Source organism: Symphodus melops (assembly GCF_947650265.1).
Source record: "Symphodus melops genome assembly, chromosome: 2".
NCBI classification, from domain to species: domain Eukaryota; kingdom Metazoa; phylum Chordata; class Actinopteri; order Labriformes; family Labridae; genus Symphodus; species Symphodus melops.
In genome coordinates, this window is record NC_136692.1 from 26,456,903 (window position 1) to 26,482,682 (window position 25,780).

The 25,780-nt window shown below is 44.3% G+C and overlaps 1 protein-coding gene and 1 long non-coding RNA gene across 2 annotated transcripts; one reads left to right on the plus strand and one right to left on the minus strand.

Moving 5' to 3' along the window:
• The first annotated feature begins 6,629 nt into the window (after nucleotides 1–6,629).
• On the plus strand, nucleotides 6,630–7,043 carry LOC306820196. Its single transcript, XR_013778649.1, has 2 exons — nucleotides 6,630–6,843; nucleotides 6,951–7,043. It is a non-coding gene; the product is annotated as an uncharacterized lncRNA (long non-coding RNA).
• Nucleotides 7,044–12,580: 5,537 nt separating this feature from the next.
• Nucleotides 12,581–18,676, minus strand: LOC306819103 (uromodulin-like). Its single transcript, XM_079336839.1, has 5 exons — nucleotides 18,576–18,676; nucleotides 13,215–13,457; nucleotides 12,944–13,103; nucleotides 12,760–12,835; nucleotides 12,581–12,662 (listed from the first exon to the last, which is right to left on the minus strand). Exons 2-5 carry the CDS (start codon nucleotides 13,409–13,411, stop codon nucleotides 12,643–12,645), a joined length of 453 nt encoding a protein of 150 aa, XP_079192965.1. The 5' UTR covers nucleotides 13,412–13,457; nucleotides 18,576–18,676; the 3' UTR covers nucleotides 12,581–12,642.
• Between the last annotated feature and the right edge of the window lie 7,104 nt (nucleotides 18,677–25,780).

The following is a 25,780-nucleotide window of genomic DNA, read 5'->3' on the forward strand; positions in this document are numbered from 1 at the left end:
CTCTGTTCAAATGAAAATAAAATACTTTTTTATTGTAACATATTTTGAAAGTTTTCACCATAATAACAAAATACCTGTTTGTACCAACAGGGACATATTAATTAAAAAACAAAACAAAATAACAATTCACCTTTCAAACAATTTTTTTGACATTTAGATAGTTAGATGGATGGATGAATGGATGGATGAATGGATGCACTTTTATGCTGCAGGTCACACCTACATGATCACTCACTGATGGCAGAGGCTGCTATGTAGGGAGACCATCAGTTGTAGCTAATTTCATTCATATGCCGCAGACAAGCAGGGGGAGTTATTTCGAGTTAATTGTCTTGCTCAAGGTAACATGGGACATGTTGCTGCTGAGGCTCAAACTCTAAACCTTCTGGTTAAGAAATGACGACTCTACCACTAAGCTACAGCCATCTTGGATGCTGAGCCCAAAACAAAACTTTTTGCCTCAATATTTTTCTCCTAATAGTGTAATAATGTTATTACATCATGGACTGAATCAATAATTTATGGATTAAAGGGCTTATTGATTCAATGTAGAGGGGTTTGAATATTTATAAATATTCACTGGAGGACGAAGAATTGCTTCAATTAAAAAAAAAAGTTCAAAAACCCCTATGACGGATATTACAACAAGGTACGAGACGTTGCCCGGCACCGGGGCCCCTCCCTGGAGCCAGGCCTTGGGTTAGGGCCCGCAGGAGAGCGCCTGGTGGCCGGGCCTTTGCCCGTGGGGCCCGGCCCGAAAAGACGACACGGGCCCGTCCTCCTGTGTACCCACAATCCACAGAGGAAGCTGTAGGGGTCGGGTGCAATGTGGATCACGCGGTAGTCGACGACGGGGGCCTCAGCGACCCAATCCCTGGACACAGCTTCTGGCGTTTGGGACGTGGAATGTCACCTCACTGGGGGAGAAGGAGCCTGAGCTTGTGCAGGAGGTTGAGAGGTACCGGCTAGAAATAGTCGGGCTCACCTCCACTCACAGCTTGGGTTCTGGAACCCAGCTCCTCGAGAGGGGCTGGACTCTTTACTTCTCTGGAGTTGCCCGCGGTGAGAGGCGGCGGGCTGGTGTGGGCTTGCTCATAGCCCCACAGCTCAGCTGCCAGGTGTTGGAGATCACCCCGGTAAACGAGAGGGTCGAAAACACGACCCTACGCCTTCGGGTAGGGGACAGGTCTCTCACTGTCGTCTTGGCCTACGGCCCAAACGGCAGTGTGGAGTACCCAGCCTTCTTCGAGTCCCTGGGAGGGGTGCTGGACAGTGCTCTGACTGGGGACTCCATTGTTCTACTGGGGGACTTCAATGCTCACGTGGGCAACAACAGTGAGATCTGGAGGGGGGTGATTGGGACGAACGGCCTCCCTGATCTGAACCAGAGTGGTGTTCTGTTATTGGACTTCTGTGTCAGTCACAGTTTGTCCATAACAAACACCATGTTTGAGCACAGGGGTGTCCATAAGTGCACGTGGCACCAGGACTCCCTATGCCGGAGGTCGATGTTAGACTTTGTGGTCGTGTCATCTGACCTCCGGCCGTGTGTCTCGGACACTCAGGTGAAGAGAGGGGCTGAGCTGTCAACTGATCACCACCTGGTGGTGAGTTGGATGCGCTGGCAGGGGAGGAAGCCGGTCAGACTCGGCAGGCCCAAACGTGTAGAGAGGGTCTGCTGGGAACGTCTGGCTGAACCCTCTGGTAGCAAGGTCTTCAACTCCCACCTCCGGAAGAGCTTTTCACATATCCTGGGGGAGGCTGGGGACATTGAGCCCGAGTGGACCATGTTCTCCAATTCCATTGTCAAAGCAGCTGCTCTGAGCTGTGGTTGCAGGGTCTCTGGTGCCTGTCGTGGCGGCAATCCTCGAAGCCGGTGGTGAACACCGGAAGTAAGGGAGGCTGTCAAGCAGAAGAAGGAGTCCTATCGGGCGTTGCTAGCGCATTGAACTCCTGAGGCAGCTGACGGGTACCGACAGGCCAGGAATTCTGCAGCCCGGGCGGTCGTGAAGGCAAAAACTCGGGCCTGGGAGGAGTTCGGGGAGGCCATGGAGGAGGACTTTCGGAAGGCCTCAAGGAAATTCTGGCAAACCGTTGTAACACTCACCCTTTAAAGCAGGGATGTCCAAACTACGGCCCATGTGCCAACTGCGGCCCGTGGTCCGTTTTTAATTGGCCCGCAGCAAATTCTAAAAATATAATGGAATATGGCCCACACATGGAACTTGACTTTAATGTACTTCCTAGTTTTGACACTAGGGGGAGTCCTACTTGTCTTGAACAAGGCAGCTTCTTCCCAGAATAAGAGAAATAAAAGAAAAAAACCCAGAAATGGCAGAATCAAGGAAACGCAAGATAGCAAGTGAGTGTAGAAAATTTCAGACACGGTGGGAAAATGAGTATTTCTTCATAGAAGTCAAGGGGAAGTGTGTCTGTTTCATTTGCAATGAAACAGTTGCAGTGATGAAAGAATATAATGTACGGCGACATTATGAAACCAAACATCAGACCTACACGTCCTGCACCGGTGCCGAGCGTGAACAGAAAGTTAAACAAATGACAGCTGGCCTGCAAGCTCAACAACAGTATTTTTTCCGTGCTAATAAAACACAAGAAATTGCCAGCTACGAGGTAGCTCAGCTCATTGCCCGACACGGGAAACCTTTCTCAGATGGTGACTTTATAAAACAGTGCCTCACTAAAGTCGCAGGAATAATGTGCCCAGAAAAATTGCAGGAGTTCAATAACGTCAGCATGTCCAGAAACACAGTTGCGCGGCAAATCGAAGACTTGTCAGCTAATACAAAACATCAAGTTTCAGATAAAGCTTGTGCTTTTGATTTTTACTCCATTGCATGTGACGAGAGCACAGATGTCACAGACAGCGCACAGCTGTTATTTTTTTTGCGGGGAGTTGACAATAACTTTTGTATCACGGAGGAGCTTCTTGATCTTAGGAGTCTAAAGGTCACAACATCGGGTAAGGACATTTTTGAAGCTGTGTCAGATGCAATTGACATGATGGGGCTTAAATGGGACAAGCTGTGTGGAGTTACAACGGATGGGGCTCCAGCTATGACAGGGGAGCACAAAGGAATGGCATCTATGGTATGCGCCAAGGTGCAAGTAAGTGGAGGTGAGGCTGTTACGGTGCACTGTATCATCCATCACCAAGACAGTCCAGCTTGGCGATGTGATGAACACTGTGGTGAAAACTGTCAACATAATTCGAACACGAGGGCTCTACCACAGACAATTTCAAGCTTTCCTCTCTGATGTTGATGCTGAATACGGGGACATACTCTATCATTCGGATGTGCGTTGGCTGAGTCGCGGCTCCGTGCTGCAGCGGTTCTATTCCCTGCGATCAGAAATCGACCAGTTTTTAAGAGAGATGGATCGACCTCTTCATGAGCTGAGTGACCCTCTCTGGTTGGCAGACCTGGCATTCTTAGTTGATTTTACTGATCATCTTAACACACTGAACAAGAGCCTACAAGGCAAAGACCAGCTTGTACCACAACTTTATGCGCACATGAAAGCATTCTGTGTGAAGCTCCGTCTCTTTGAGACACAACTACGCAACTTTAATGTTGCGCACTTCCCCACGCTGTCCGAAATTAAATGCGCTTTTCCAGAGGCCAACCTTACTGCAAAAAATGAGAAGTATGTGTCTGTGATCACATCTCTCATGACAGAATTCCGTCAGCGCTTCCAAGATATTTCTTCCATTGAGAAAGAAATCAAGCTGTTCTCGACTCCCTTCCTGATGGATGCAGAAGAAGTGGAAGAGAGTTTGCAATTAGAACTCATCGAAATATAGTCTGATGATTCTCTGAAGAATCAACATCAGTTTCTCTCCCTACCCGACATCTACCGGAGCTTGGAAAATACCAAGTTTCCTCTGATGAGACGGCACGCAAAGAGAATGATGAGTCTGTTCAGCTCAACATACATATGTGAGCAAACATTTTCTCTGTTAAATCTGAACAAAAGCAGACTGAGAAGCAAAATGACCGACAGCCATCTCTGTGATGTCCTTCGCATCTCAACCCCCAAACTTGCGCCTGACCTGCCAGCCATCCTTCAGCATCATTGTTCCCACTGAGTGCAACACTATTCCCATTATAGGTGCGTTAAAATATATTTATTGCTTAATTATTCATATGTTAATACGCCCAATTATCTAATAAATTTGAACACATTAATTAAAGTCGATAACATTTTCTAACAAACGTTAGTTAATTTGTTAATAAGCCCAATAACCTATTTGCATAACAAGCCTGAAATATACTCATCCCCTTTTCCCCTTCGCCCCCCTTTTCTACAGTGCTGTGAAGGGGATCACCATACTGACTAAGGAGCAATCTGAGTGTAACTGCTGGTCAAAAAAGGTCCACGAATCATACTGATGTCCATCATAGTTTTATTCTTCGCAGAAGACAGTGACACCGTGAAAACTACAAGGATGAAAAATAAAAGTTTTTAACCATGACAACGTATTTTAACATATGACAGCAAACATTAACTAAATAAATGCATTGTTTAAAAATATGAAACAATATTCACCGTGTTTGCCTGCTGACCAACAAAAAAACTACAAAATAAAACCACATCTCTAAGGAGCACCCGCTGTTTCTCTCTCTGTGAAGTCCGTGGTGTAGCGGAGCTCTCTAGTCACGTGACATTCAAAAAACTTTAATAACAGGACAAACACAGACAAAAATCAGGCCTCCAACCCATTAACCTAAACAGCGCCAGCTACACTGAGCCTGTTGTTTTGAGAATGAGCTGCCAACCCCTTTTGAAAGAAAATAAATGAAAAAACATTATGAAAAGCTGTGTTTTTTTCTTTTCTTTTAATATATTCATTTATCAAGCATCATTTACCTACAATTGATTGATTTTGCTAATTTTATTACACTAGAGGTGAGGTGATATACCTCACCTCTAGTGTGTGGCTCGTCCGTTTGTATATTTTCCTGCATGTGACCCTCTGTGAAAAACGTTTGGACACCCCTGCTATAAAGGGTTTATTACTCACACCAGGGATTCAGGGATGAATTAACTATAACTTGTTGTTGATGAAACTAAACCTCTCAATTAATCATTGGTCAAAACGTAATTCATCCACTTGAATTTAATTAACATCGGGAAATTCCCATCAGTCACGTGACGTTGCACAAAACAAAATAAAACAATTAATAATGACCCAGATAATCCCCTAATTTGCCTTTACACACCCCCCCCAAAATTCAGTCAAAAAACGAAACCTACATTAAGCAAACAAAAGTTTGTTTTTTACGGTCTCTTAGTCTCTTCTTATTCAAAATAAATCCTTCGTCGGTGCGGCTGTATGTGCATCCAAAGCGTTCAGTCATCAAAAATAAGCGACATAATCCAAAAAAATAATCCAAACAGGGATATTCCAAACAAGACCCAAAAATAAGGGAAACAAAAACGATCTAACCCGGATCCTTGGAAGAAAATATCCCGTTCCCCGACTGGACAAACTTTTCCTCAGCCACGAGCCGCGTGTCCAGTAATGAATGAAAAAAGGGACGGAAATCCTTATTTTCCCGTTTGTTGATTTGTTCCTTTCATCTTCCGCTGTTTATTTTCCCCCAAACACCTTAATCCCCCACAGCATATGAATTTAATTTTCAGCCGCAGAAAACTTTGCTCTGGCACTGAACTTTTCTTCCCGTCATCTTTTCCCTGGTACACTGACGTTCCTCTTTCTCCTCTACCTCCTCCCCTTATCACTTCAGTCCTCTCTTTTCCCTCCAGGTTAATTGCTGCCCCTACACAATTTCCTTCATTGCAATGGAATATTATTTATTTTGCACGTTTCAATAACAATTAGGTTTCCTTTTATACTCATCTTGCAACAATGATTCTTTATTGTGGCTCTGTCATACCGTCGCCTCAGGAGGGGGAAGCAGTACTTCACCAACACTGTCTACAGTGGAGGTGGGGAGCTGCTGACCTCAACTGGGGATGTAGTCGGGCGGTGGAAGGAATACGAGGATCTCCTCAATCCAAGGTCACATCTTCCACTGAGGAAGCAGAGGCTGAGTTCTCAGAGATAGACTCGTCCATCACCCAAGCCAAAGTCACCGAGGTAGTTGGCAAGCTCCTTGGTGGCGAGGCTCCGGGGGTGGATGAGATTCGCCCTGAGTATCTTAATTCTCTGGATGTGCAGGGGCTGTCATGGTTGACACGTCTCTGTAACATCAAGTGGAGGTTGGGGACAGTGCCTCTGGACTGGCAGACCGGGGTGGTGGTCTCTCTTTTCAAGAAGGGGGATCGGAGGGTGTCTTCCAACTACCGGGGAATCACACTCCTCAGCCTCCCTGGGAAAGTCTATTCCAGGGTACTGGAGAGGAGGATCCGGCTGTTAGCCGAACCTCGGATCCAAGAGGAACAATGCAGCCAGGGGCCGGAGGGGGTCCGGTTCTGCAAAGTTTAGTCCCAAAACTTTGCCAATAACCATTTGTTTGTAAGTCAGTCAGTGTGCAGGAGTTAAGCTTTAAATGTAATGGTGTATGTCCTGAAAAATCAGGGTATTAGATTCTCTACAGCGATGTTATTGAGTAAAGTATTTATGACATGTATGTGAGGTTTCAGTTCTGTTTGGTTGTTTTCTGTGTGGTTGTGTTGTCCTTTCTCCCCCTCCCTTCTCCGTTTCTTTTCTCTTCTGCAGGTATGTGAGTGGCAGGGGGTGTGGCTGGCTCCTCCAGGCAGCAGACGAGGCACACCTGTCTTCCATCTAATCAACCCCTCCATATAAGCCTGGCTGTCACCCTACTCCTGTGCCAGATAATTCCGTATAACTCGGTAGTGGTCACGTATTGCCTTCCAGCATATTGTTTGATAACCTCTTGTGGTTTTTGTGCTCTCGTTTTTTGGAACAGTTGGACTGATCGTATGTTTTTCCTTTTTTCTAGTTTTTGGTGTGCCTCCTGGATCGTTGAGCCAGCCAGCCTCCTGCCTTCACTGCCTGCTCTTTTGTTTGGAACATTAAATATCTTTTGGTTAAACCACTTGTGTTCGTCTCTGTCTCTGCATTTTGGGGTCCGCCTAAAAACAAAACCTAACAGAATTATCTGGCCAAAATGGACCCCGCAGAGACTGAAGGACTTAAGCAGGCTTTATCCTCCCAAGGAGTTTTAGTGGGGCGGCATGAGACTGCTCTGGGAGAGATTATGGCTACACTCCAAACCCTTTCCACAAATGTGGCACAGCTCGGCAGCCATCTTGACCAGGTTTCTACTCACCTTGCCACGCACCCAGCACCTGCATCAACTCCTGCTCCTACACCACCTCCAGCACCTGCGTCAGCGTCTCCTAGTATCCAATCCGGATACCCCCGTGAACCTTTCATTCCAACGCCAGTCAGGTATTCAGGAGTGTTAGGGTCATGTGGTCAGTTTCTCCACCAGTGCTCGCTTGTGTTTGATCAGCAGCCACTGACTTACTCCTCTGATAGAGCTAAAGTAGCTTTTGTGATGAGTTTGTTGTCTGAGAAGGCTTCCGCCTGGGCGGTAGCACTAGACAACAGTAAGTCACCGGTCTGTTTGTCTTTTCAGTTATTTTCCGCGGAGATGCGTAAGGTGTTCGACCATCCACTACAGGGGAAAGAGGTCAGTAATCGACTTCTTGCCCTACGTCAGGGTTCAGGGACGGTGTCTTCGTACTCCATTGATTTCCGCATTCTCGCAGCAGAGAGCGGCTGGAACGAGAAAGCCTTACAAGGCGTTTTCTTTAGGGGTTTAAATGAAGTTCTTAAAGATGAGTTAGCAGCCCGTGACGAAACCACTTCATTAGAAGATTTAATTTCGCTAGCTATTCGTTTAGATAATCGCCTCAGTGAGAGACGTAGGGAGAGAGAGGCTAGGCGTAGAGTCTCCTCACCCTTCTCAAGAACCCCGTCTTCTGATCGACAATGGAGACCTTCACATCACTCCTTCTCATCGGAGCCGTCATCCTCCGAGACCTCTCCGCCTGCAGACTCGACTCTTCTCAGCTCTGAAGAACCCATGCAGCTGGGGAGGATGAGACTCTCCCGTGTTGAGAGACAACGTCGCCTTCAACAGGGTCTGTGCATCTACTGCGGTCAACATGGCCACCAGGTACGCCTCTGTCCAGCGGTGCCAAAAGAGCAGGCTCATCAGTCTCAGAGGGGGCGCTGGTGAGCCACACGGCAGACTTTTCGTCCCCCTCAAAACGACAGAGGTACTGTCTCCTGGGGTCAGACCTCAGTTTCTCTCAAGATTCTGGTGGATTCTGGAGCAGATGACAATTTTATTGACTCTCGTTTTATTTCCCAGCACCGCTTACCTTCTGAGCCCCTTCCCAGACCTAAGAACGTGTTCGCTCTCGACGGTAGACTCCTCGCTCGCATTACTCACCACACGGGTCCGATTACCTTGGTTACGTCTGGTAATCATCATGAGACCATTTCTTTGTATATTATTTCATCACCCACTTCACCACTTGTGTTAGGTCTCCCTTGGCTGCAGCTCCACTCCCCACACATAGACTGGGCTACACTTACTATCACTAATTGGAGCCTTTTCTGCCATTCTCATTGCCTACACTCTGCGATACCTACCACAACCACTACCACACCTAGTCCTCCTAAACCAGTTGATCTCTCGTCCATTCCCTCTGAATATCACAACCTCCAGGAGGTTTTCAGTAAGGATCGCGCATTATCACTGCCGCCACACAGACCTTATGACTGTTGTATTGACCTTCTACCCGGCGCGCCTCTACCATCCAGCAGGCTGTACAACCTCTCCAGACCTGAGAGGGAGGCCATGGAGAAGTATATTACAGACTCGTTAGCGACCGGACTAATCTGCCCTTCATCCTCTCCTGTAGGGGCAGGATTTTTCTTTGTTGAAAAGAAGGACAAGACTTTGCGGCCCTGTATAGACTATAGGGGACTTAACGACGTCACCGTTAAGAATAAGTACCCTCTTCCCCTCATGGACTCTGCCTTCGGCCCCCTCCACCAGGCCACCGTGTTCTCTAAGTTGGACCTCCGAAACGCCTACCACTTGGTGAGAATCAAGGAGGGCGATGAGTGGAAGACTGCTTTTAATACACCACTGGGGCATTTTGAGTATCTTGTGATGCTTTTTGGGTTAACTAATGCCCCTGCCGTCTTCCAGGCACTCATTAATGACGTTCTCCGCGACATGCTCAACAGATTTGTGTTCGTTTACCTGGATGACATTTTGATTTTTTTCCCAGTCGCTTCAGGAGCATGTCCAGCATGTAAATCTTGTGCTGCAGAGACTATTAGAGAACAGACTCTATGTAAAGGCTGAAAAGTGTGAGTTTCATGTGTCCTCAGTTAGTTTTCTTGGTTTTATTGTGGAGAAGGGGCAAATCAAGACCGACCCTGCCAAGGTCCAGGCAGTGGCCGAATGGCCCACTCCTACAACAAGAAAGCAACTTCAAAGATTCCTAGGGTTTGCCAATTTCTATCGTAGGTTTATCCGCGATTATAGTAGAGTTGCTACACCACTGACCAAACTAACCTCGGTGAAGGTTCCTTTCGTTTGGTCTTCTGCAGCAGAAGGGGCTTTTGTTAAGTTAAAGAGTTTGTTTTCGTCAGCCCCCGTTTTATCTCACCCTGACCCCTCTGGTCAGTTTGTTGTGGAGGTTGATGCCTCGGACTCTGGAGTGGGGGCTGTTCTCTCCCAACGCTCTGCCGCGGATCAGAAGTTGCATCCCTGCGCATTCTTCTCCCGACGTCTCACCCCAGCTGAGAAGAATTACGATGTGGGGAACCGGGAGCTCCTGGCGGTCGTGTTGGCTCTGCAGGAATGGCGGCACTGGCTGGAGGGTTCAAATCATCCCTTTGTGGTATGGACAGACCACAAGAACCTGTCTTACCTTCGTTCTGCCCGCAGGCTTAATTCACGCCAGGCCCGCTGGGCTCTGTTCCTGGGACGCTTCAACTTCACACTCACCTACCGCCCAGGTTCTAGGAACGTGAAGCCTGACGCACTGTCTCGGCAGTTTTCACCACCGGTTGAGGAGGTCGCGGAGGAAACCATCCTGCAGTCCTCTTGTGTGGTTGGGGCTGCCCGTTGGGACGTTGAGAGGTTGGTCCAGGAGGCCCAAGAACATCACCAGCCCCCTGTGGATTGTCCGCCTGGTCAGCTGTTCGTACCTCCGGCTGCTAGGTCAGAGGTTCTTCAATGGGGACATGCATCGAAGATCGCCTGCCATCCAGGTTTTCATCGGACCCTGAGCCTCCTACGACAACGCTTCTGGTGGCCTTCCATGTCAGCAGACACTAAGGAGTACGTGTCAGCCTGTTCAGTTTGCGCCCGCAGTAAGGCGTCACACAGTGCTCCAGCTGGCCTGCTTCGTCCTCTCCCTACACCTCACAGGCCATGGTCCCACATTGCCTTGGACTTTGTCACAGGTCTGCCTCCGTCGGAAGGTAACACAACCATTCTGACAATTGTTGACAGATTCTCGAAGATGTCGCATTTTGTTCCTCTGACCAAGCTGCCTTCTGCCCTGGAGACAGCCTCTCTGCTCACCCTGCATGTTTTTAGACTTCATGGCATACCGCAGGACATTGTTTCGGACAGGGGTCCACAGTTCTCCGCGCAGGTGTGGAAGGCTTTTTGCCAGGCGTTGGGGGCGTCGGTCAGCCTGTCCTCCGGTTACCACCCTCAGACCAACGGCCAGACGGAGCGGACTAACCAGGACTTGGAATCGGCACTTCGTTGCGTCACTGGCCAGTTTCCTGCTTCCTGGTCCACCCATCTCTCCTGGATCGAATACGCCCACAACTCCCTGGTGTCATCTGCCACAGGTATGTCCCCCTTCATGGCAGCTAATGGATTTCAGCCTCCCCTCTTTCCAGCACAGGAGGCAGAAGTAGCTGTTCCGTCGGTTCAGGGGCACCTACAACGGGCACGACGGATCTGGCGCGCAGCCAGAGCTGCACTCACCCGGACTGCGTTGCAGAACCAGAGGTTTGCGGATCGTCACCGCACTCCGGCCCCGGATTACCAACCCGGCCAAAAGGTATGGCTATCCGCTCGGGACCTTCCGCTCCAGGTGGAGTCCCGGAAATTGGCACCCAGATACATTGGCCCTTATGAGATCGAGCGGGTTATTAATCCCTGTGTGGTTCGTTTAAGACTTCCCCCCTCGTTGAAGGTTCATCCTTCATTCCACGTGTCACTCCTGAAGCCTGTCAACTCCAGCACTCTCTGTCCTCCGGCCGAACCCCCTCCTCCCCCCCGGATTATTGACGATCACCCGGCTTTTTCAGTCCGGCAACTGTTGGATGTGCGTAGGCGAGGCCGAGGCTTCCAGTTTTTAGTTGACTGGGAGGGTTATGGGCCAGAGGAGCGCTCGTGGATATCTCGCGCCCTGATATTGGACAAGTCTTTGATTTATGACTTTTACAACCGGTTTCCAGACAAGCCTGGTAGGCCGCCAGGTGGCGTCCCTTGAGGGGGGGGTACTGTGAGGTTTCAGTTCTGTTTGGTTGTTTTCTGTGTGGTTGTGTTGTCCTTTCTCCCCCTCCCTTCTCCGTTTCTTTTCTCTTCTGCAGGTATGTGAGTGGCAGGGGGTGTGGCTGGCTCCTCCAGGCAGCAGACGAGGCACACCTGTCTTCCATCTAATCAACCCCTCCATATAAGCCTGGCTGTCACCCTACTCCTGTGCCAGATAATTCCGTATAACTCGGTAGTGGTCAGGTATTGCCTTCCAGCATATTGTTTGATAACCTCTTGTGGTTTTTGTGCTCTCGTTTTTTGGAACAGTTGGACTGATCGTATGTTTTTCCTTTTTTCTAGTTTTTGGTGTGCCTCCTGGATCGTTGAGCCAGCCAGCCTCCTGCCTTCACTGCCTGCTCTTTTGTTTGGAACATTAAATATCTTTTGGTTAAACCACTTGTGTTCGTCTCTGTCTCTGCATTTTGGGGTCCGCCTAAAAACAAAACCTAACAATGTACTTTTAAATACAAGATTGATAGGGATGGATAAGAAAATACATTATGTCGGTAGATTGAATGAACATTTATGTTGAGTTTTATGAAGTAAAATGTGATTATCAAATTAACATGAAAAATTATCCTTATTTAATTATGATTAAAATATTATTAAACTATGTTAATAAACGTAGGGGTACCACTCTGATATCAAAGAAAAAACAAATATTACAACATTAGTCTCAAACTAATTAATTAAATACTAACATTATTAATAATCAATAACCTGCATTTAATAAATTGAAGACAGGGAATTTGAACAGAAAGCCATTGTACCCAGTTTATGTCACAATGAAAATATACCAATTATAATAAACAATTGCCCTTTAAATTACAACAAATTCTTGGTTAGAAAAGGAAGAGGGAAAAGGAAACGGCATGTTTGAAGGGGCTGGATACGGGGTCCTGGTGTTGATAGGCTCCAGCCCAATCAACACTGAAATGGGAGTCCTACAAAGGTAAATTATAATCCAAAAGGAAACAAAGAAATCCAACAATGTCCAATATATCTGCTGTTAGACCCAGTACACAATGATCCAACGACTTGTGGATAGAAGAACAGTCTTAGATAATATCACATCATGTGATGTGTTGGTGTAACCAGCTCACTTAGTTGACGTCTCCCCTAAAGATTAGGAAAGAGATAAAGCAAAACACATGTTACTTACACAGTTCCTTGTGTTGCAACATCATCCCTCAAACTAAATCATATTTTTACTCACAAGTAATTGGTCCAACGGTGACGCTGCCTGCGGCCTCAGAGCTGGAAACAGAGCGATATGTCCTCCTTTGACAGGACTACATGGTGGAGAGGATAGAAAGAGCAGATATTATCAATCATCATTGTTTTAAGCAGGTGTGATTATGAATGAATAACTCAATGATGAAGTGAACTGTTTGACTTACTGGGACACAGGAAAATCTTGTTCGGTCACACAGGCTGATGTTGCAGTGAAGATAAATGGGTCTAGAATCATCCTCCATCAGGAAGAGCAGCGCCGAGAAACGAGCACGCAAAGACCTGCCGCTCTCAATCACAGACACCTGTCGGGCATCGGTGGGACACCTGGCAGAGAGAACGAAACAGCTCACCATAAATCACTACATCTCACTTTTTGTTCTTTCAGTTATACTCCACAAACAATTTCCTGATTCTGAAGAGAAGAGGGACACTCACTTGTTCTGGATGAGACAGTATTTCTGGTAATAGTGAGGATCAGGTGAATGAGAGGCGTAGCATTCCTCCAGAACAACAACGAATCTGAACTCTCTCTTTGTTACAGAGACACCCACGTACAAAGGTGAACCCAGTGACAGGTTGATCCCTCCAGCTGGGTAAGTCTCAGTGAAGGCGGAGTTACGGAAAAGAGACATGGTGGCCCTGGGTTTGGCACCTGATCCTAAAATGCCCCCTGATGACCTGTAAAGAAAGAAGGCTTAAGTTTGAATTGATTTAAAATTAAAAATCTTCTCTTGTACAATGATTTCAGAATACCACAGATATTTCTTTCTAGTCAACAGATGACAGGCAGTGAAATAAAAGTGTTCCTGATGAATGGACAAACTATTAGAGAGAGATTACTCTGGGATTCATTTAAATAACTGACTCTCCCAAAAAAAAGTGTGTTTGGACTTGACTCAAACCCCACAACACTGCTTTCATTCACTGTAGTACCATCAGAGTCTTGGTTTAATATTGCGATTGCAACTTACACTTGATTGGATTGAATTTGATTTAAAAAAATGTCATGTCACTAACTGTTAGATTATATCAGCACAACTGTATTTTTATTCATTAAGGCTGGTTTTGTTAGTTGCTGAGGTATTGAGCACACTTACATTATGTAAAAGCTTCCAGCAAATTCACAAAGTAAGGTACTACCAGCTAGTAAAATTTAAAAACGCGCTTGCAGTAGCCAGGTTTCAACCTGTAGAGGGCAGTCACTATACACATTTCTAAAACAATAGTTCAGATTTTACCACTTTGCACTCAAATGCCGAGATTTGAATTAGAATGGATCTACAACACTCATGAACAGATGTGTACAGCTGAACAAAGTGGTCTGGTGGTTTGTTACTCTTTAAAGTCATTACTTTAGATAAATTAAACAATGAGTTACAAAACAAAAAATATTAAAATGATTCTTGTTGTATCACGGTAACATATTGTTTTCTTTGCTTATTTGTTTATCTTTTTTAAATGGTAAATGCAGTGTGCATTTTGGCACAAACAGAAAACCTCTCTTTTTGATATGCCATGCAAAGGTGTAACGGAGCACCCTGGTGGATTGTCTTTGTCTTATGCAAAGAGATTGGTGCCACTCTACAGAATCTCTGTGACATCTGGAAGAAAAGTCGATATCAGATGGACAAAGATGAACTTTTCAGCTACGTAAAGACGCAGAAGATACAAAAAGAGCCGTGTTCATCCACCCAGTTCACCATCTTCACCGGGTATCCCCTCCCCCTTCTCCCCCATGTTGGAGTTTACTGAACAAATGAACAAACTTGTCAACACTGGTACCAGACTCACTCCCCTCCGACCTGGGATCCTATCACCCCTAGTTCCCCTACAACAACCTGGCCCCCCTCCACCACCTCCGCGCAGACGAGCACCACCTGTACCCCTTCCAAAGCTAGATCTGAACCTACACCAGTCTCCCAATAAGAGCCCAAAAGAGTGTGTGTACTGATGTGTTCTGGGTCCAGGTTTTAAGGCAAATGCTATGCCTGACATCTCCAGGGAAAAGCCAGGACCCTTTGTCTCGGAAGTTTTTAACATACCAGTTATCTCAAATAGCTGGTGGCATGGCGCAAAGTACATCAGTAGGTTAAAACGTACGGTCACTCTATCTAACTGGATTCCAGTTGTGCGTCAGCCACAGTGTGAATCTAGCAATGTTCATAGCATGTTACAATTTGCTCTACTAAATGTTAGATCTCTATCAGGCAAGTCACTTTTAATTAATGATCTCATAATCGAAGAGAATTCAGATATGTTTTTAACTGAAACTTGGTTAAATGAGAGCAACAGTGCAGCAGCACTTATTGAAACAGCTCCTCCACACTTTAATTTTATCAGTGAAGTTAGAGAGTCGAGGAAAGGAGGTGGAGTAGCTGCTCTGTACGATAACAAGTACCAATGCAAACAGTTGTCATATGGGAAATGTTCTTTTGAATACATCGCACTCCAGCTGAGCTCGCCCTGTTGTGCAATATTAGTCACTATCTACAGGCCACCAAAGTATAACGCAAACTTCATTTATGACCTCAACAAACTATTATCTGCTGTGTGTATTGACTATGACTGTGTTGTTATAGTGGGTGATTTCAACATTCATTTGGACAATCCAAGAGATAACAGTGTGAAAGAACTTATAAACATCTTGGAAAACTTCAATCTTTCCCAGCATGTAAGAAATCCAACACATAACAAGGGACACACTCTGGACTTGGTCATTTCAAGAGGTCTAATGGTTTCTGATGTTGTAGTGAATGATGTTGCCATCTCTGATCACTATTGTGTTTCCTTGAAAGCTTCCATCTTGGTTGACTGCAGAGAAGGCAAAACAGAGCTGATCAGAAAACGTTACATTGATGACAACACTTTTCACTGAGGCATTCACTAACACACCAGCTCTACACTCAGCTCCTGTCAAAGACCTTGTAGATAAGTTCAGTGCTAAAGTTCTAAATATTATTGATGCCGTTGCCCTAGTCAAGGCCAAAGATATCTGTGTAAAAAGAAAGCCCCATTGGAGGAATGGTACACTTGTTACAACAAAAAAAAAAGATTTTAGACAGGCTGAGCGCAGGTGGCAAAAAAGTAAACTCCAGGTTCATTATGACATCTTTAAAGAGACGTTCCGCTTATATAACTTAGAACTCAAAAGGGCCAGACAGTCCTTCTTCTCTGAGATAATCAACAAACAGCAACAATGCTCAGACTTTGTTTACTGTCGTGGACAGACTGACCAACCCCTCAGCATCAGTTCCTGCTGAACTGTTATCTGTAAAGGCATGCAATGATTTTGCATCGCATTTCACCCCGAAAATTGAACAGATTAGATAGACAGTCAGTGAGTCTACTACAGGCAGTCTGACTGTAACTCCTGTGCCTCCTAATGAAAACAATTTAGCTAACCTGGCACATTTTCACCTTCTAGATCTAGTAGCATTAACAGACATAGTTCAACACCTCAGGTCCACTACATGCAGTCTTGACATTCTGCCTACAAGCTTTTAAAAAAATGTTTTTAACTGTGTTGCACCAGATGTATTGCAGATAGTTAACAGCTCTCTTCAGACAGGCACTTTTCCTAAGTCGCTAAAGACAGCAGTGATCAAACCCCTCCTAAAAAAAGAGTAATCTGGATGCTTTATCAATTAATAACTACAGACCCATATCAAACTTGCCTTTCTTAGGCAAGATAATTGAAAAAGCAGTTTTTGTGCAACTTAACATGTTTATGGTACAAAATAAATACTTTGTTTTTCAGTCTGGATTCAGGTCAAAGCACAGCACTGAGACTGCTCTTATCAAAGTACTAAATGATATCTATGTGAACAGTGATGCATCTAAAGTCTCAGTGTTAATGCTACTGGATCTTAGTGCTGCATTTGATACGGTGGACCATAACATACTGCTGGACAGACTTGAAAACTGGCTTGGAGTTTCTGGAACTGCCTTAAATTGGTCAAAATCTTACTTGCAGGACAGGGTCTACACTGTGTCTGTTGGTAATTATGAATCTGAGCATGTGAAGATCACCTGTGGAGTTCCTCAAGGTTCCATCCTTGGGCCGCTTTTATTTCACATCTACATGCTCCCTCTCGTTCAGATCATGGAATATTACAACGTTTCCTATCATAATTATGCAGATGACACACAGCTCTATATATCAGCGTCAACGAACTCAGTGTCAACTTCTTACAACTGAACCCAGAAAAGACTGAGGTGATTGTTTTTGTCCCTAAAGAGGAAAGGTCAGAGGTCAGCGCTCGTCTTGAATCCATGTCCTTAAGAACAACAAATCAAGCCAGAAATCTTGGTGTGATTATGGACTCAGACCTCAAATAACAACCACATTAAGATGGTAACAAAATCAGCTTACTACCATCTGAAAAATATTGCTGACCAAACAGGATTCAGAGAAACTTGTTCATGCTTTTATTTTCAGCAGGCTGGATTATTGTAACGGTGTGTTTACAGGCCTTAGTAAAAAATCTGTCCGACAGCTGCAGCTGATCCAAAATGCTGCAGCCAGAGTCCTCACCAACACAAAGAGGGTGGAGCACATTACACCTGTGCTTCAATCACTGCACTGGCTGCCTGTGTGTCAGAGGATCGACTTTAAAATCTTACTACTACTACTACTCTAATCATGTCTGGTTTCATCCTACTGTTGTGTTATGCTACATCTGTAATGGTTGACATGATCACCCTAATTAGGTCAAGTTTCACTCTATTGTCTTTTACACTTAATACTAATCTGCTCCTCAATAGTTGGGTACTTTAATGGCAATAACTCTGAGCAGTCCTGGTTTCCCCTTATTGTTTTGGACCTTTATTGCTAATCACTGCTCCTTTATGTTGCTGAGCATGCCAATGGCCCAATTTGCATCCCTGCATTGACTGTTTAATGATTGTACTCACACCTCTGGCACTACCTCAAACACCACTGTACATGCACATGTAACTAGTTTCTAGAAGGTCAGCACTTTGTTTCTAAGGCTCTTTAACTGTTTACAAGTCTCTTTTAACCAGCACATGTTTTTCTCTCCTTCACAGGTTGTGTACATTATGCTATATAAGATTTAAGTCTAATGCTAATGCTAACTGCACAGGTTTAACCTGTAATTATATTTACTCTTAGTCACACAGGGGCTGCTAAATCTTGTTTGGGGGACTATTGTATACAGAGGGGAGGGGGAACAGGGGGTGTGTATTGTAACGTTGTAATGTCTTGTGTCCTGCCTGTCTGTATACTGCTACTGGATGCCTTGAATTTCCCTCGGGATCAATAAAGTATCTATCTATCTATCTATCTATCTATCTATCTATCTATCTATCTATCTATCTATCTATCTATCTATCTATCTATCTATCTATCTATCTATCTATCTATCTATCTATCTATCTATCTATCTATCTATCTATCTATCTATCTATCTATCTATCTACTGGTCTATAAAGCATTAAATGGTCTTGGCCATAAGTACATGTCAGATACAGTACATGTCTATACTTGTAGAATATAAAACACATGTTTTTCTGTTTTTACGTCTGTAAAGCACTGTGAATTGCCTTGTGTCTGAACAGTGCTATATAAATAAACTTGCCTTGCCTTTGTGCTGCATGCAACGAAAGTAACTCACTGAGGACATGTGTATCAAAGATGATTCACCTGGTTATATACAGTAGGAAATGTAACATTTGATCTCAGGAGGACGGTATGATCAGGTAATAAACAGCTCACATGATAGATTCACTATTTATGCATAGTTAGTAACAATCAATAAGAGGGAGGCTACTTACGGCAGGACTGGTCTGATGGCCACATTCAGGCTGGTGTCTGTTTCCAGGGGATACGCACAGGAGAAAGAGATGCTCACAGGGTTAAAGGACCCGTTGATAACAGGCTGGACAAATAAAGAGTTGGAGTAGATGGCATGTGTGCGGTTGGTCTGAAAAACAAGGTTGATTGAATGAGTGTAAAGTACATGAAAACGTTCATTGAAGTGCTGTGAGCAGCTGCATTACAAGCATTACCAGACTTTACACAGTGAGGGGAAACAAACTTCTCTACAGGAGGGAGAAGCTGGATTTCAAATGTTTTAATGTTTTAAGATATTGAACTAGTCTCTGCACACCTTCAATTTAGTCTCCAACCAACCAAAAGCTAAGTTTAACTTGGAGAACAGTAGAAGAGAAAATTTTAAGGAAAATAACATGACCAAAAAAATGATAAAATGAATATAAAAAGAAACTAAGTGTGTACCGTCAGAGTATTTCCGCAGGCACCTTCCACGGCGTCTACGTCATACCACACCATGTTATTTTGCACTCTGGCCCAGGAGCAGTTGCGAGATGCCAAGTGGCCAGAGTATGGGTTCAAACCTGAGTTCAGGTCAGCCAAATCCAGCCCCATTTGAAGTTTATCAGGGCTGCAAATGAGCTGGTAATCATGCAGTGTAGAGGCTGGAAATAATAGTATAAAAGTATGAGAGAACACATTAAAGATTATAATGCATATATATCCTTGTACTGGTGCAGCAGCTGACAGAAAACATGAGGCATTATGTTGATGATGTGAGACACAAGACAGAGAGACTTTAAAAGATGTTTAAAATATCTGAAGGTTTCTTGCATCATTAGAAGTGTAAAGATCATTTTTTATATTTGTCCAATAGGTGACAGACAACTAAAAATGTTCTTCAACATCCTAAAGACAATGCTATATCTTAAAACTACCGTACATACTTTATATCTACTTCAATAAACAATGACTCCTAAAAGTTCATGAGCATGTTGATAAGAAATGCGTCATGTTTGTATTTCTCCATCAGATTATTGATTTCTTAACTCCTCTCTGCTGAATATGAAGCCATAACAAGATTCTGACAGATGATATCAATTAAATTTACCTTCACAGATGACACCAGCATCTTCAAAATGACCACAGTTGTGGAATCCAAACCCTCTGTGCCTGCACTCTACAAGCTTTGATTCGCTGCCTGTGCACGAGACATTATCCAGCCAGATGGGTCCACTGCCCCGACCAAAAGCTGCATTTTGTAATGCTGAACGAGCAGAGCCACAGTCCAGCTGTCTACACACCACGTTAGCGTCCCTGAGGTCCCATGAATCATCACACACGGTCCCCCACCGACCGTCATGGTAGACCTCTACTCTGCCAGAGCAGGAGTGGTTTCCGTTAACCAGGCGGACCTCACGCTCAACTGATGAGCTGTTGTCGGGTGTTGTGATGGAGGTGGTGATGGTCCAAGGTCTTGGATCAGGTGTGGTGGCTACAACTGGGCTGCTGGATTCTGGTTCATTCAAAAGAAGAGTCTCTGTCAAGTCCTTACACAATTTCAGTCTACATTTTCAAGTGAATTATAGTTGCTCCACAGTGTGGTATAGACAATTATGTGAACTTTTAGCGACACAATTAGTGTCCTTAAGGCACAGCTGGAAGTGGATTATGTGGGTCAAAGGTTAATGTTCTTTCCTTTGGAATGTGTAAGGTAACAGCTAGGTATTGTTTGGTTTCAATGAAGAGGTTGACCCATAGGATGCACAGGAAGGAATAGAAGAAATAGAGGTTATCCCTCATGTCTCTGCAATGTCCAGATAAGATAAAGAAGGGCAGGATGTGGGGGTTTGGTGTCGATCTGAATGCCAATTCATCACCTGCATAAAATCTCCCAAGACATAGAAACTACAATTGTTATCAATATTTATGAGCTAATGATCTCTTTCTTTATTACATACGTCAGTCATCATGTTATAGTTGGACATTAATGTTGATCCTTATATTTAAAAGATTATAACTTTTACTGCACATTGAACTTACAGTGCTGCAAAACAACATCTATTGTATGTGATCAGTATTTGACTTTATTGATAAGAACACTTCAATAAACACACAGGAGAAGAAGAATTGGAGTTTAAATAAGTGTAAACATTTACCTTCACAGATGACACTGGCATCTTCAAAATGACCACAGTTGTGGAATCCAAACCCTCTGTGCCTGCACTCTACAAGCTTTGATTCGCTGCCTGTGCACGAGACATTATCCAGCCAGATGGGTCCACTGCCCTGACCAAAAGCTGCATTTTGTAATGCTGAACGAGCAGAGCCACAGTCCAGCTGTCTACACACCACGTTAGCGTCCCTGAGGTCCCATGAATCATCACACACGGTCCCCCACCGACCGTCATGGTAGACCTCTACTCTGCCAGAGCAGGAGTGGTTTCCGTTAACCAGGCGGACCTCACCCTCAACTGATGAGCTGTTGTCGGGTGTTGTGATGGAGGTGGTGATGGTCCAAGGTCTTGGATCAGGTGTGGTGGCTACAACTGGGCTGCTGGATTCTGGTTCATTCAAAAGAAGAGTCTCTGTCAAGTGCTTACACAACTTCAGTCTACATTTTCAAGTGAATTATAGTTGCTCCACAGTGTGGTATAGACAATTATGTGAACACAATTAGTGTCCTTAAGGCAGAGCTGGAAGTGGATTATGTGGGTCAAAGGTTAATGTTCTTTCCTTTGGAATGTGTAAGGTAACAGCTAGGTATTGTTTGGTTTCAATGAAGAGGTTGACCCATAGGATGCACAGGAAGGGATAGAAGAAATAGAGGTTATCCCTCATGTCTCTGCAATGTCCAGATAAGATAAAGAAGGGCAGGATGTGGGGGTTTGGTGTCGATCTGAATGCCAATTGTCACCTGCATATATATATCTCCCAAGACATAGAAACTACAATTGTTATCAATATTTATGAGCAGATGATCGCTTTCTTTATTACGTACGTCAATCATCATGTTATAGTTGGACATTAATGTTGATCCTTATATTTAAAAGATTATAACTTTTACTGCACTTTGAACTTACAGTGCTACAAAACAACATCTATTGTATGTGATCAGTGTTTGACTTTATTGATAAAAACACTTCAATAAACACACAGGAGAAGAAGAATTGGAGTTTAAAAAGAGTAAACATTTACCTTCACAGATGACACTGGCATCTTCAAAATGACCACAGTTGTGGACCCCGAGCCCTGGATGTCTGCACTCTGTTAGTGATGTTTCGTTGCCGGAACAACCAACATCATCCAACGAGATGGGTCCACTGCCCTGACCAAAAGCTGCATTTTGTAATGCTGAACGAGCAGAGCCACAGTCCATCTGTCTACACACCACGTTAGCGTCCCTGAGGTCCCATGAATCATCACACACGGTCCCCCACCGACCACCATGGTAGAGCTCCACTCTGCCAGAGCAGCGGTCATTAGAGTTGACCAGCCTGACTGGTGCAGCAGCTGACAGAAAACATAAGGCATTATGTTGATGATGTGAGACACAAGACAGAGAGACTTCAAAAGACGAGATGTTTTAAAATATCCTATATAACAGTTTCTTGCATTATTACAAGTGTAAAGATCTTTTTTTTTAGATTTGTCCAATAGGCGACTGATAAATAAAAAACCCTCTTCAACATCCTAATGACAATGATATATATAAAAACTACACACTTTACCAATCTATTTCAGAAGAACAATGACTCCTGATGGTTAAAGCGCATGTTGATTGAGTTGCATCAAACTCATATTTTATATTTCTCCATCAGGTTATTGATTACTTGACTGAGTATGAAACCATTAACAAGCTTCTGACAGATCACAACCATTATATTTACCTTCACAGATGACCCCAGCATCTTCACTGTGTCCACAGTTGTGGGATCCAAACCCATTGTGACTGCACTCTCCAAGCTTTGATTCGTTGCCTGTGCACAAGACATTATCCATCCAGATGGGTCCATTGCCCTGTCCAAAATAGGCAACTAATGGTGCTGACAGAGCCCTGCCACAGTCCATCTGTCTGCACACCACCTGAGCATTAACCAGGCCCCAGCTATCATCACACACTGTCCCCCACTGTCCACGGTGGAAGATCTCTACTCTGCCAGAGCAGGAGTGGTTCCCTCCGTTCACCAGGCGGACCTCACCCTCAACTGCTGAACTGTTGTCGGGTGTTGTGATGGAGGTGGTGATGGTCCAAGGTCTTGGATCAGGTGTGGTGGCTACAACTGGGCTGCTGGATTCTGGTTCATTCAAAAGAAGAGTCTCTGTCAAGTCCTTACACAACTTCAGTCTACATTTTCAAGTGAATTAAAGTTGCTCCACAGTGTGGTATAGACAATTATGTGAACTTTTAGCGACGCAATTAGTGTCCTTAAGGCAGAGTTGGAAGTGGATTATGTGGGTCAAAGGTTAATGTTCTTTCCTTTGGAATGTGTAAGGTAACAGCTAGGTATTGTTTGGTTTCAATGAAGAGGTTGACCCATAGGATGCACAGGAAGGAATAGAAGAAATAGAGGTTATCCCTCATGTCTCTGCAATGTCCAGATAAGATAAAGAAGGGCAGGATGTGGGGGTTTGGTGTCGATCTGAATGCCAATTGTCACCTGCATATATATATCTCCCAAGACATAGAAACTACAATTGTTATCAATATTTATGAGCAGATGATCGCTTTCTTTATTACATACGTCAGTCATCATGTTATAGTTGGACATTAATGTTGATCCTTATATTTAAAAGATTATAACTTTTACTGCACTTTGAACTTACAGTGCTGCAAAACAACATCTATTGTATGTGATCAGTGTTTGACTTCATTTATAAGAACACTTCAATAAACACACAGGAGAAGAAGAATTGGAGTTTAAAGATTAGTAAACATTTACCTTCACAGATGACACTGGCATCTTCAAAATGAACACAGTTGTGGACCCCAAGCCCTGGATGTCTGCACTCTGTTAGTGATGTTTCGTTGCCGGAACAACCAACATCATCCAACCAGATGGGTCCACTGCCCTGTCCAAAAGCTGCATTTTGTAATGCTGAACGAGCAGAGCCACAGTCCATCTGTCTACACACCACGTTAGCGTCACTGAGGTCCCATAAATCATCACACACGGTCCCCCACTGACCACCATGGTAGAGCTCCACTCTGCCAGAGCAGCGGTCATTAGAGTTGACCAGCCTGACTGGTGCAGCAGCTGACAAAAAACATGAGGCATTATGTTGATGATGTGAGACACAAGACAGAGACTTCAAAAGACGAGATTTTTAAAAATATCCTAATGTTTTGTTGCCTCATTAGAAGTGTAAAGATCATTTTTTATATTTGTCCAATAGGGGACTGACAAATAAAAAACCTCTTCAACATCCTAATTGTTAAGTCTATGTTATATACTGGTGGTGGGAGGTAGGGGGCGCACTTGAGTGTGGTAAGAGTTGGTATTGTTTGTACTTTGTGTCGAACAAGAGTTGAAGTAAACGTGATGTATGAAGCACAGTCTAAGTTGTAGTTATTGAACTAACATTGGTAGCAGAGGATGGCCGCTGGCAATTACAAAGTACCACCACCGTTTGACGAGAAGAAGTCATACGAAAGTTGGAAATATGAAGTCGAAATTTGGAGGCTAGTTACCGACTTGGAGAAGAAGAAGCAGGCATTGGCAGTAGCCTTGTCGCTAACCGGAAGAGTGAGGGATAGCGCGCTGGAAAAAGATTGACAGTACGAGGCATACACAGAGTTTGACCGGATAACGAGGGAAAATACCATTCCGATGGTGGATTACATTGTCGAGTTTGAATGTAGATACAACAGACTGAGTAAGTTTAATATGAAGCTTCCAGATGCCGTATTAGCTTTCAAGCTACTAGACACGTCGGGACTTAGTGTTAAAGACAAACAATTAGCAGCATGTCCAAGCCTTTCGTTTGTTAACATGAAGTCAGCTTTGAAGAGAATCTTTGGCGATAACGCGCCACAAGAGGGCGCCAGTGAACAAAGAACGAGTGTAGACGCTGACTCTGCTTACTACACAAGATTTCCCGGCAAGAGAGAAGGTAAAAAAAGTCATCAAGCAACCGTGGAAGCACAAATCCAGTGGACAGATACAGGAGACGAACCAGATGTGCAATCTGCCAAAGCACATATCACTGGGCAAAAGATTGTCCACATAAAAATGAACAAGCTAAATTAACAGAGGATAACATTATGACAGATGCTGTTGAAGAGTGTAAGATTACATTATTGTCAAAAGAATCACTCGCTGACACAGAAATTTTCATGGTAGAATCTTTAGGATCAGCTGTAATTGACACAGCCTGCACCAGAACTGTGTGTGGTGAAAAATGGCTGGATCATTACCTCAGTGGACTAAAACAGAGTCAGTTACAGAAAATTACGGATGCAAAGAGTGCACGATCGTTCAAGTTTGGCGATGGTAGAGTTGTTCATTCTGCAAAGAAAGTGACAATCCCAGCCATGATTGGACAAACTAGATGAAAAATTGAGACTAAAGTTGTGCCTGTTGATATTCCATTGCTTTTGAGCAAAACCTCACTGAAAAGAGCAAGCGCAGTTTTGGACATTGAAAATGATAAAGCCACAATGTTCAAGTAACCAGTCAAACTTGAATTAACATCTTCAGGACACTATTGTGTAAACATAACAGATGATAGTGCCCTGGATGAGAGCGAAGTTCCAAATGAGGAGGAAATCCTTACAGTGACAGAAAACATGACAACAAAGGACAAACGGAAAGTTTTATTGAAGCTACACAAGCAATTTGGACATGCCTCCGCCGTCAGACTTCAAAAACTACTGGCCTCCTCAGGTAATGATGAGGATGAGTGCAACACAATTCTCAATGACATTGTCAAAAACTGTGAGACATGCATCAAACACAGCAGACCACAACCTAAGCCAGCGGTAGGTTTGCCCATGGCCTCAAACTATAACGAGACTGTCGCTGTGGACTTGCACGAACTAGAGCCTGGAGTGTGGTATCATTTTACATGTTTTAGTGCAGGGAGCATTGTCACCTCCAAGAAACCAAGAGAGATTGTGAAGCATTTTAATCACTATTGGATAAGTGTTCATGGCCCTCCATGCAGACTGTTTAGTGACAATGGCGGTGAAGTCAACAGTGAGGAG

Excerpts from the sequence above, each read along its gene's own strand:
- LOC306819103 (XM_079336839.1), bottom strand. The coding sequence starts at position 13,411 with ATGTCTCTTTTCCGTAACTCCGCCTTCACTGAGACTTACCCAGCTGGA. Across the intron at positions 12,836-12,943 it reads CAAGATTTTCCTGTGTCCCA|TCCTGTCAAAGGAGGACATA; the intron begins GTAAGTCAAACA and ends TCCACCATGTAG. Across the intron at positions 12,663-12,759 it reads CACCGTTGGACCAATTACTT|GGGAGACGTCAACTAAGTGA; the intron begins GTGAGTAAAAAT and ends CCTAATCTTTAG.